Source organism: Mauremys mutica, chromosome 20, assembly GCF_020497125.1.
Source record: "Mauremys mutica isolate MM-2020 ecotype Southern chromosome 20, ASM2049712v1, whole genome shotgun sequence".
In the NCBI taxonomy this organism is placed as follows: Eukaryota; Metazoa; Chordata; order Testudines; family Geoemydidae; genus Mauremys; species Mauremys mutica.
In genome coordinates this window covers 10,911,172-10,923,737 of record NC_059091.1, presented here as the reverse complement: position 1 = coordinate 10,923,737, position 12,566 = coordinate 10,911,172, and the positions used below count along the sequence as shown (strand labels likewise).

The 12,566-nt window shown below is 48.8% G+C and overlaps 1 protein-coding gene across 2 annotated transcripts; it reads right to left on the bottom strand.

The window, feature by feature from the left end:
- Window positions 1-1,955: 1,955 nt before the first annotated feature.
- On the bottom strand, window positions 1,956-10,221 carry LOC123353389. 2 transcript variants are annotated; one of them, XM_044994419.1, is made up of 5 exons: window positions 10,040-10,220; window positions 8,902-9,066; window positions 6,668-6,856; window positions 4,667-5,551; window positions 1,956-2,323 (listed from the first exon to the last, which is right to left on the bottom strand). In XM_044994419.1, the coding sequence occupies exons 1-5, from the start codon at window positions 10,052-10,054 to the stop codon at window positions 2,042-2,044; spliced, it is 1,536 nt and encodes a 511-aa protein (XP_044850354.1). In that variant the 5' UTR covers window positions 10,055-10,220; the 3' UTR covers window positions 1,956-2,041. The 2 variants fall into 2 exon arrangements, with proteins under 2 accessions (XP_044850354.1, XP_044850355.1); XM_044994420.1 differs by lacking the exon at window positions 8,902-9,066 and having other exon boundaries at window positions 10,040-10,221.
- Between the last annotated feature and the right edge of the window lie 2,345 nt (window positions 10,222-12,566).

Below are 12,566 nucleotides of genomic sequence, written 5' to 3'. Positions count from 1 at the left end.
ATGAGAAGGCTAAAATGAGGGATGGTCTTGTGATTACAACATGGCCATGGGAGGGAGCTAGGAAATGTGGGTTCTGTTCCCAGCTTGCCACCAAAATTCTGATGTGACCTTGGGGAAATCACCTGCTCTTTCTCTCTGGTGTGGGCTGTACTACTCACGGGCATCTAAGCTGTTGCTGAGATGGCTTTGTCTGTGTATATAGGCTACAGATACACAGAACTTGTTGTGATGATCTACTCTCTCTACAACTTGATGCCTGGGAAAGACCTACTTCTCCCCTCCCCCCCCACGTTGCTGTGTTACTTATTTATTGCATGGGCTGTTCCTATGTGTGTCTGTCCATGTTGTGATCCAAAGTAGATCTCTTCCTGCAGCAGTTTGGCAGCTACCATTTTAACCAGCCTTGTCCTACCTCCTGACCCCTGCTCTGTGCCACTGGTGGCTAGCCGTCCCAACGGCTATGTGGGGGAGATGACACCAATATAGTGAATGTCCTGTCCAATCCCAATGCTGTTACTAGCAGGCTAGGCAGTGTCTCACTGTGTTGGCTATATCCATTTCCATCCGATGCAGCATTTTAAACAAATGCAAAGTATTGGCTGGAAACGTCATGGCCTGGTGTGTCACATTTATAATCGCTGAGCTTCCAGAAATAAATGTAAGACGATAGGTGTGAGAGAGCGCTTTGGGGGCAGGGAAAAAATAGCTTGGTGTGCCACAGTGTTGTGCCACCAGAGAGCCAGCCACATTTTGCGGCCTTTGCTGGGATCACCAGACATACTCTCCCAGAGCCAAGACTCTTGTATCGTAGTTGCCTGCTCTGATCAACAGGCCATGGCTCCCCTTGGAGCGGGAAGAAGCTATATTTGGAGGAAAGAGGTGGAAGGACAGGGCAGTCTGAAATCTCTTGACTTCTCCCTTACACATAGGCTAAATAGCCCCCTCCTGAGCCAGGAGGAAGCATTTTTGTGAATGTCATCATTCCTCTTACTGTCTGTGGTTTACAGTTCTGCTCCAGCTGTTAGCCTCCATGCTCTGTTCTATTGCCATTTGCTTCATTGTTGAGTGACAAAATTCATATTATAAGAAACGTAAAGGGTGCTTGGCCCCAGACAAGCCAATTTGTAAAGCGGGGAGGGTGGAAAAGATGACTAATGCTTTTGGGCATTTTAAACTGATTATGCCAAGTGTGTAAGTAAATGCTGCTGCAGCTGTGTGGTGTCTGCCTGTAAGGCAGCAAAAGCCTTGACAGCTTTGAAAGCCCCACAGGCACTAATTCCAGGTGCAGTGTGTGTTTGCAATAAGCTGCCTACATCCCTTTCTCAGTTGCTTTTTCTGGCGAAAGCTGCATCCATCTGTCTGTGTCTCTGTAATCTCAGTTCAATAAACCCTGCCAGGCTGCACTTGATCATCTCTCCATAGGACAGGCAATGACTGGGCTTAACAAAGAGGCCAGAATTCAGTTGGGCCTGGGAGCATTCTGAAGGGGCATTTCTCTGATGCTGGCCTGCCCTTTTGATACTGCTTCAGCAATGGGTCTGGGATGGGCTGGAAGGGCCAGAGTTGCATCTGAGCACAGCAGGGCATTTGGGAGGATGGACTGGCCTGGAAGGATGGAGATGGATATGAATTCTCTCCTGGCTTAGACAAGTGTTGGTATGATGACTCTTTTCTGCAGAGTAGCCCCAATCTTTCTCCCTTTACTCCATCCTGGGTCTGAGTCCCTGGGTCCTATCCAGCTGAGGAGGGCTAGGCAGGGTCTGTGCTGCCCAGTGTTAGCTGCAGAGGGATTCCAGACATGAGGTGCGTGCACTCGCTTCCCTGGGGAGTGAGTGCACACAGCAGTGCACAAGGGCCCTGGATCCAGGGTGGCTTTGAGAGAGGATACCCAGGCCCCTCCCAAAAAAAAGCAAAGCAGAGAAAACCAGAAGCTGTTACAGAAATAATATATATTTGAAAAATACCCAGCCTTGGGTGTGTGGCGGTACCCGTTCATCTTCCTGAAGTTCACAGAGGCCAAGGAAGGCGGAGGTGAGGTGCTTTAATGGGGGTGAATGCGGTTCCGCCTGCGGGAGATCCACCATCTCAGCCTACTGCCCACTTGTCCCCTGGCCTCCTCTGTCCCCCAGCTGCTGGCGGCCTGTGGCTTCACCGTAGATGACCTCCTGAAGATCTTTCGTACCCAGTTTCCCAAGGAGCGCAGGCTGAGCTGGGAGGGGGTGGATCGTGGCTCTTCACCGGTGCAGTTGCCAGAGGTTGTGGGACAAGAGCGTGGTGAGAGCTTCCCGTGCCCTCCTTCCTGTCCACTTCCTGATGCTTCAATCTACAAATATCAATGACAGGGAGGAGTTGGTGGGAGGAGCCTTCTCTAGCCCCTCCTCCTGCACATGGGCGGGACTGTCAGCTGTCACTCTTGACAGCAGGGTTTTGTGGGACCATTACAATGTTCCTTAGCTGGACCCATTCTCTAACAGTTCCTGTTTGAAAGGCGCCTCGTGCCCCAATGGCTTTGGGCTGGAAACAGGTACCAGCAGGGGGGAGGTTTCATGCTCCTGCATTTCTCTGCAATCTTTCTTGCTTCTAGGGAAATTGAGAAGCACTATAGTCCCCTTATTTCACTGCCAAGGGCCCTTCCAGACTGAGGGGCTCTGGGGGGCTTTATTTGCCAAAGAATCCGTTTTCTTCTGATCCCCTGTAATAAAGGTGTGAAAGCACAGAAGTGCAGTGACGGAATGGGTGTTTATTTCCTGGCCCATGTCACCTGCCATGGGCTAGGGCTACGGAATGTTAATATCCCGCTACATGGCAGGGGTTTTGCCCTTTTAGTAGGGGGTCAGATGTCACCAGCTACGGAGCCTTGGGCTGGGTCAATACTTGGAGCAGAGCCCTCTAAAGATTAACCAACTCCTTCAAAACCAGAGTGAGTCTTCCCTTGGCAACAGCACCCCAACTCCAGTTTAGAAGGCCTGAAACTGTCTATGGAAAAGGGTTGGTTTTGACACACATCTCCCAATCCACCGGTTCTCAAAGTGTGGGTCGCCAGGGCTGGCGTTAGACCTTCTGGGGCTGAAGCCGAAGCCTGAGGGCTTCAGCCCTGGATGGTGGGGCTGAGGTTACAGGCCCCCTACCTGGGGCTGATACCCTTGGGTTTTGGCTTGGGTCCCCTCTCCGGGGGTTGTGTAGTAATGTTTGTTGTCAGAAGGGGGTCACAGTACAATGTGATCAAAATCTCCCTTTTTGACATTTTCAAAATGATTCTTTGTTTTGGAATTTTACTTCATTTACACTTTGAAAAGGTCAAATTGAAATGACATATTTTACTTGGCATGTGAGAAATGTTTTTGGCTGATCAGTTTGTAAAATTTTGTTACTATGATTTTGGTTCATCCTGGTTCAACCTGGGAAGATGGTTTGTTTTGTTTTGTTTTGTTTTTAAAACACAAAAATTCTTAGGGGATGGGAAAACCATTTCCCTCCCAGCTGTGCTCTTGACTCCACGTGGTTATGAATGAGCTCATGACACTCCTAAAAAGAGTCAGGGTATTAACCCTTAGCAGGCTGGTCCATATTCCAGCTCAGGTCACTAAACTGGGCCTCCCTCAATTCTTCTGACAGTTTTTCAGTTCTTCACTTCCTGCCCCAAAAGTACTGTTCAGTACTGCTCAACAGCTGCTGTGCTCCACACGGCGCATGGCCGTGGAGTGCAGCGTGATCTTTGACCGGGATCTACCTTGCCGAGTGGTTTGGGAGGCTCATTCAGTGTTTTTAAAGCACTCAAAATCTGTGCATGAACCGTGCTATAGAAATGCAAAGTGGTGTTATTCCTTGATGTGCTTAATATTTGTTGTTAATACCTTACATTTCCACTGGCTCTTCGATCCAAGAATCTTAAATCACTTGTATCTTAACAAATGACTCCTCACAGAACCACTCAGGCAGTATTATTTGCACAGAGAGATTGCACTTTCCTTAAAATCACCCAGGGAGTCCTTGCCAGAGCTGGGAATGGAACCCAGGAATTCTGTCTCCTCTTCCTCTGCTCCAACCATGAGCGTGCTCTCTTTCCATACTCTCTGGATGGAGAATGTGCAACAGGGGGCGTGTTACCCTCCCATCCTGTTCAGATTTGAGAGCAGGCTGGCCCCTGACAGCACAGATGTTCCAGCACTCCAATGATTAAGTACCATAAGTTGGAAACAAACAAGGGGTCTGGGGCTAGGGAGCATTAGTAGTTATGTCTAGTGTGGTGATGCTGACGGGCCCCAGCAGCAGATCAGAGACCCATTGTGTTAGGTACTGTACCACTGGCACAAAGACGCTGCCTGCCCCAGAGAGCTCACGCTGTTAGTATGAGATAAGTGGCTACCGCCCGGCAGAAGGGGAGTGTAAGGAGATGCTGCTGCTGCATGATAACTGGTGGTCGCAGCACACCAGCTGCTGGGCTGTTGTCGAGCTTTGCACAGGCATCCCAGCACAGAGGAGTTTGAAGGAGGGCAAGGAAGTGGCTTTGTGGAGGTTTACAGGGAGCGTCTCCCCTGTGGGATGGGTGGCCGGGGAGAAAGCACAAAGGTGCTTGTTTGAAAACGTAACCGAGTTAAGTCCCATAAGCTGGGAGCAAAACAGGTGTCCCGGGCCAGGTGGCATTGCTTCTCAACCTCACACGTACCTCACAGTGCCCCGTCTCTGGGCTGTGCCCACATGGAAACCGAGAGCCTCTTTTCCGCCCGGGCACTGCATCCCCTGGGCCCAGCAGTGGGGCGAGCTTTGCACGGCGGACCTCCTCCTCCTCCTCCTTCCTGCATTGCTTTTGCTGTTTCTTTGGGGACAATTTTTTGGTGGTGGCTGCAGAGTGTAATGATGTGGGCACTTTGCCTTTGCTGGGCAACAGGCTGCTCTGAGGCTCTGTCCCTGGCAGCTGTCCCGAGTCTTTCCCCAGAGACAATGAGGGTGTGCCCCCCGGCACGAGTAACTCAGAGGCAGCCTCCTTTGTGAGGGTGTCTTCAGGCTCCTTCAGGTTTTCACTCACCTCTGGACCAAATCCCCTTTGTGTCTCCAATGCTAGATGCTGCTGACTAGAATCTCTGTCCTTTTGACCTTCAAATTCCTTCCCAGATGGTCTGTGTCTGTTGCCTTCAGCCAGTGGTCCCCCGCTTGGTGCGTTGGGATTGCTGGGTACGGTCTCACAGGTCAATGTTTCACCTCGATCCTTGGAGCTCTGAGTGGTGTCACTGGCTCTTGTATCTGAGACCTTCGGGTCCTCCTCGGAGCACCCGCTGCATTGGACGCTGGCATCACAGCTGCTTCCTGCCCGCCCTTCTGCGTTGCCTGGTTGAGAACTGGCACTGTGGGACGGCTGGTAGCGTGGGAGCTCGCCATACGTTCTGTAGCAGGGGAAGTAGCCGGTGGAGACAGCGGAGTCGCTCAGGATGGAATCCTCATCTAAGAGGCAGTAGCTCTCCGAGTCCCCAGAGCTGTTCTCAGGGTGTTCTGGCCTGGAGAACGGAGGGGTGGTTTTACCCTCTATCTTGAAACTGTGTGAGATCGAGCCCAGCTGGAAGGCAGAAACAAGCCAGCTCAGACAATATAATCATCCTCAAACCACACCTGCCTTTGACGAGATACTGGCTAAACACCACACTTACTGCTTCTTTTCATCAGGCCCAAGCCTGCAACTTTCCTCCCCCACTACACACACCACCCCATGCAAGCCTGTGGGCCAAATTTGCCATTGCTCTGAGCAGTGGTAACTCCAGTCTTTGTTTTCTGCCCTAAACTGTTGGGGAAGGTGGTAGTGAAACGGTTTAGCCCAGAGGTGGCTGCACTGGGGGTGGTAAGCAAAACGATTCCTCTTTATAACTTGCATCTTAGCTTGTAGAGCTGTTTGGGATCATTTGAGACAAAAGGTGCTATCTGTGTCAGGGGTTTATTGTTATAACCATAATCTCCCTGCACTAAAGAGTTACGCTCCTGTTGACGAAGTGAATTCCTTCATATCTACCTGATCAGTGCGGTGCCTTGGGACCATTAATGCATATTATCCTTGCAACTCCCCTGTGAGTTAAGGAAGTGCTTTCCCCATGGGGGCAGGTCTTTAACCCTGTGATCACCGTTGCCTTGTCTTTAGTTTATCCATATATACTCCGTGGGAGGGGCATAACCCAATAGACACTACTTTTTCCTGCCTGTTTTTTCAGATGGATTTGTTTGCCGAACATGATAGTATTGAAGCCTTCAACCAATATCTACCTTCCTCCCTATCTAGTTGTTCTGCCCTTCCTCGCTGGAGTATCTGAGCACCTCCCCAAAAGAGACTGGGAATGGCTGACTCATTACACACATTGAATCTATTCCCCCATGTTCAGTATTCTCACACCTCTTGTCAAACTGTCTGTACTGGGCCATCTTGATTATCACTACAGAAGTTTTTTCTCTCAATTAATTAGCCTCTTTGAGTTGGTAGGACAACTCCCACCTTTTCACGTTCTCTATATATATCTCCTTACTATATGTTCCATTCTATGCATCTGATGAAGTGGGTTTTAGCCGACAAAAGCTTATGCTCAAATAAATTTGTTAGTCTCTAAGGTGCCACAAGTACTCCTGTTCTTTTTGTGGATACTGACTAACACGGCTGCCACTCTGAAACCTAACAAAAGAAACAGGGTACCTCACTCATTCGGGACTCCAGCTGTTCCTCTGTATTGCTCGTGAATGGCGTCCAAAGCTCCTGGTGTGCACCATCACCAGAAATCTCCTTCACTGCCAGCCCTGAACATCCATCTGCAGTGATGTTGCCTGGGACAACTTGGTGTGGTTCCCCTTCCTCCTCCTCTTCTTCCTCACCCATCTCATGCAGCTACGGAACAGAAACATGCGGAAGGATAAGAATCGCAGCCCAATCCTTTCCCCATTTTGCCTTCCATTTGCCTTCCAGCAGGTTTGAGAACTGCCATGGCCATCAAAGGAAAGGAGAACTTGTGAAGAGCAATGACTCCTAGCCCATGGCTCTCAAATCCAGGGCCGTGTGTGTGTGTGTGCCCGCCCGCGCAAAGGGTAAGCCACATACGAAGAGCACTGAGCAAACTAACCAGTGCTGTGGAAGCAACTTGGGATCTTTCCTGATGGAGATGAGCAAAGGGGCCTCAACACTCCCCTGTCCAGCAGCCAGGTGGTAGATAACACATTAGACAGAAACAGAGTCATCCCACTCCGACGTTGCAGGGCAGTGTTGTGTATTTGGTTGTCATGGGTTTTGTTACTATGGCAACTGAGTTAGACTATTAAGGGATAGCTCAGCCGGTTGCAACCGGCTGAGTGAGCTCTCTGTTTCTGTAAATAAAATGGAGGTTTTGGTTAGCTGTCTGCTCTCTGGCCTCAAGTGATTGTTTCCTACACCGGCTGCCCCAAGGACTTAATAGGCAGCATTTGCACCCTGACATCCCAGCAATCTGCAAATATGTCCTGTCACAACCACCCCATGTCCTGACACAAACAGTGTAACACGATGTCAGGGCTTCTCACTGGGATTAGTCTCTGGGTGTGAGATTCTGCCTAAAAGCAGCGGAACAGCTTCATTTGAGGGCTGTGCAAAAGGATGAGGCTCCTGTTTGTAGGGAATTGACCCAACATTCTTTTATTTGCTTTCAGTGGTTTCCAACCCTTAAGTTTCACCATGAGTTTTGGAACCAGAAAACTCAAAACAAAGCTCAGTCTAAGCCACCCGTTTCACTTGGCCTCCCCCTGAAATCAGATCTAAGATCAGGCTCACTGAGACACCCCTTCTCTTCCCCAACCCTCATTTAAATTTGGCAATGGAAGCTTTGCTTGGCAAGGTGGGGAAAATTCCAAACCCATGTGGATGCTCAGCCCGTCACTTGTAATTTATATATATGTACATTTATTATCCGAAATACCCCGACATGAGCTATGCCCAAAAGAATGCACCTGCTGCCTCCTCTGCTCTGCCAAGGCAGAGCTCCTCCCATCTGTGGGATGACTGGACTGTCTCTGCATTAGCTACACAAACCCCATCATGAATAGAGAGGATTCTTGCACTGGGGCTACTGTAGCAGAGCAAAGAGCAAATGTGTCTCTGAAATACTCTGAAATTACTTCTCCCCATCCTGTTGTCAAGATGAGGGGGAGTGGAGCTGGGGAACAGAATTTCTATGAACTGCTGTGTAGCCCCAACCACTGTCTGCTGCACTTTGGTGACCTCCCCAGAGAATCCTTGCCCAGGGGATGGGTTGGCTATTCTGTTTTCCTTGTTCCCTGGCTGAGGTATCTGAGTGTGCACCTGCCTACCTCTCCCTCCCCAACGCTGCATTATAAAGAGATACAGCTCCACCTACCCATCCAAAATCAAGCAAAGATATATACACTGGCTTCTGCTGCAGCTGGCTTCCTTCACCCTCCTTGCATGCTCCGCTTGCCTCATGGAGCTTGCATTTGTTCTCTATCCCAGGTTCCTCTTTATGGCCATAACCATCTCCATCCTTGTGCCATTTGTATTCAGCAGCAAATTCCTGATGTACAAAGGACACAGTGTAAGAGTCGCCCTGCTTTAAATCTGGAGCTGCCTCCTCCCTTCCTATCATCCAGGGTTTTCCCTTCCTCACTTTCCCTTCTACACAGAGAGAATCTATACTACGAATGATCCAGCAGCTCCAGTGGAGTGATTCTGCAGGATGTCTTTGCCAGGTAAGCTATTCAGCAAAGGAACAGGAAGGTCCAGTGAGGTACGAGCAACATGGGCAGAATCATCTCATGGGACCTGGCAGCTGAATTGAGTGGAGGAGTTTTGGCCACCAATGTAAAGTAATTAGAACCCTGAGATCCCAGACTAAATGAAAAAGAGGAGGGACGTTTATGAGCTCCTATGAAAGGACCAGTAACCAGTACCTCTCTTCTCTCCACAGAGTCTGCTAGACTGTTACTCTGATGGGATTCTTCATCTGCACTTAATGGGCTTATCAACCTCACATCCCTTCTGGTACGAAAGATGTTTTTTCCAGTTGGTGGTTTCTTGAAAGTGTCCTCAGAGTCACCTATTAATATTTCAGGGAACTGTAGAAAGAGGAATTAGGTGCATCAGCTAAGTGGGCCTGGGGGAGATACTTTGGGAGAAGATTTTTCTGTATGCTTCCCAGATGTGTGAGACAGAATGAAAGAGGATGCTGCTGGATTGCATCCCAAACAGGAAGATTTGGGGTTACACAAAACATCTCAGATCCAATGTAAGTGCTGCAATTTCCATTGACTTTGGCAGGGTTGCATCCACTTACTTGAGGGCTAAATTTGCTCCATTATGGCTAAGGACACAGTCAACCAGGCCAATTAGAATAAAGAACTGACCTGAATGTTCACCCCAAACTCAAACCATAGTATTCCCCAGAGCCAAGACAGTTTGGTTAACTTTTCATTTTCACCTCTGACTACGTCTCCTGGGCTTAGGCGAGACCAGAAACAGGATGGAAATATTGTCAGAAAGGTTAGTCACTAGGTAGTCCCAAGACAGAACTGGAAGCCTAAGACAAAGCCATGTTCTTGGGAGCCTGTGGCCTTATTACTATGGGAAGGAGCTTGTGATAAATTTGGGTTGGCTGCTTCTCCATACAGAACTTTGCAATTTTTTGAGGTTTCCCCATCTCTGGTTATCATCCTGTAAAGTCCTGTTGGGGACAGAGTGGAGGAAGTGTCCATCCCAGTCCTCCCGGGGATCATTTCCCATTGTGTTTGTAAAAATGCAACTCGCTCTGAATATTACATTGGTAAGATGGGCAAATAAGGGATGATGGGACTGTCGTTTGCTTGATCCCTCACACCCTATGGGGAATAATTGTTTTTAAGAGGCAGGTGGAAAGCCAGAATAAAGAGCCATGTTCATGCCCGGAGTAACTCCACTGCCTGTAGGGAGGAATTTGACCCACAGTGTTTAAAATGCAGGATTTTCTAGCCAAACATCCATAAAGATTGCTGTTTTTTTGGTTAATAGTCTCTGTATCTGTTTTAGGTTGAATGTAATAGACAATGTACTTACCATCTTTCCTGCCATGCCTCTGAGGGGACTGAGGGACTTGGTCTTAAAATGGTATAACTGTAAGGAATGTTCTTGTGGGGCTTGTTTCTCGCTCACTCCTTGAAGCAGCTCACCCTTGAATTTCGTCTACAAAACAGAAGTCAACATCTCTTTGTCCCCACTGGCTGAGTTCCCCTCCAGGCTCTGCCCAGCCTGCGGAGGGGACAACTAAGTGAACATTCCAACACGACATCATAAAGGTTCTGACCGCATCCCCAGGGGATGACACAATAAGCAGGTGTCAGGCAAGATGTTCCTTCGGAAACCAGCAAAGGCAGGCTCACGCCCCCAAATTTAGATCTTGAGACAGATTTCAAAAAGCCTAAAGGTTGGGGATGCTGCAGATCTGGGGGTTTGGCTGAGCCTGTATTTGAGGTAACGGGGCCACTTGCAAAATTCAGACCTGGATCCAGGTTTGGATCCAAAGCGCAGAAGCGTTTGGATGGTGGTGGTGGGGGCGGGGGGGGCTTTGGTTTGTGGCCATCTCTAGAAATCAAATTATGAACAAACCCAACTAATTCCAACCCAAGCGTGGCCCAGCCACATGGTTTATTGTTAGATTTAGACATTCAGATGGGATCAGTGGTTGCATCAATGGGTTTTCAGAGATGGGCCTTCAGGGAGCAGCCACATTGTCTGGCCCTTTTCACCCTAGGAATCACAGAGTTTCTAGGCAACTATTCAGGGATGCTCTTGATTGAGCTCTTGTGCCTCTGCTGAAATGTGCAACCGATATAGTTCTCTGGAAATCCATGAGCAGGGAAATAGAGCAATAGATTAAGAACATAAGAATGTCCAAACTGGGTCAGACCAAGGGTCCATCTAGCTCAGTATCTTGACTTCTGACAGTGGCCAATGCCAAGTGCTTCACAGGGAATGAAGAGAACAGGAAATCATCAAGTGATCCATCCCCTGTTGTCCGCTCCCAGCTTCTGGCAAACAGAGGCTAGGGACACTCAGAGCATGGGGCTGTATCCTTGACCATCCTGGCTAATAGCCATTGATGGCCCTGTCCTCCAAGGCCAGAAGGGGGCCATTTTGATCATCTAGTCTGACACCCCCCAAACACACACACAGATAACACAGGCCTCCCAAAATAATTCCTAGAGCAGATCTTTCAGAAAAACATCCAATCTTGATTTACAAATTGCCAGTGATGGAGAATCCCCCACGACCCTTGGGTAAGTTGTTCCAGTGGTTAATTACTCTCACTGTTATAAATTTACACCTTATTTCCAGTCTGAATTTGTCTTGCTTCAACTTCCAGCCACTGGATCGTGTTAGATCTTTCTCTGATAGATTGAAGAGCCCACTATTAAATATTTCTTCCCATGTAGATGCTTACAGACTATAATCTAGTTGCGCCTTTACTTTCTCTTCATTAAGCTAATTAGACTGAGGTCTTTGAGTGTATGACCCTAAGGCAGGTTTTCTAACTCTTTAATCATTCTTGTGTCTCTTCTCTGAACTGTCTCTGATTTATCAACCTCCTTCTTGAACTGGGGGCACTACAGCTGGACACAGGATTCCAGCAGCAGTTCCATCAGTGCCAAATATAGAGGCAATAAAACCCCTCTCCACTGTGAGAGTCGCCTCTTTATACATCCCAGATCACATTAGTTTTTTTGGCCACAGCGTTGCAATGGCTGCTCATGGTCAGATGTCTTTCCACTACAGCCCACAAACCTTTTTCCCACTCACTGCCTCCCAGGACAGAGCTCCCCAGCCTGTAAATGTGGCGTACGGTCTTTGTTCCTGGATGTACACTGTTAAATGGAGCCGTATTAAAACACACATGGTTTGCTTGCGCGCCGTTTACCAAGTGATCCTATAGCTCGGTATCAGGGGTCTGTCTCCTTCATTATTTCTCTGTTCCTCCACTTTCATGTCATCTGCAAACTTGATCAGTGATAATTTTGTTTTCTTCCAGGTCATTGATAAAAATGTTAAATAGCGCAAGGCCACGAACCAGGGCGGAGACCCAGCATCACCCTCTCCACCTCTTGGTCAAAGGGGACTGACTGACTCAGGGGATCAAGAATGGAATCTGCAGTGTTATTTTTCCAGGTTGCCATTTCACTTCCCACCTTGGCTGTGAGAGGCTCCTGGTCAGTTCCCTCTGCTGGCTCCTCCGTAGCTCCTGTATGAACTGAGCTGATGGGTCTCAGTCTATTTCTTAGGCGATTAAAACCCACATCACACACTAAAATCCCACCTGCACTGGCAGACTGTGCAAAGAGGCCACCGATTGAATGGACCATGGGGACTGAACTCCTGTTCTCCTCAGGATGCATCTGCCCTGGGGAATTCCAGACATGCAAGTCCCCTTTGCTCACCCCGCTCTCCCTCGAATGGCGGTGGAAGCTGTAGATGGGGTCGGATGTTATTACCATCACCTTGCCTAACCACAGGTGGGGATAAATTTGGGAGGAGCCTGCCCTGCTGGTGCTCCTGCTCTGTGGATAAACAGAGGACATCAGGCTCCAAA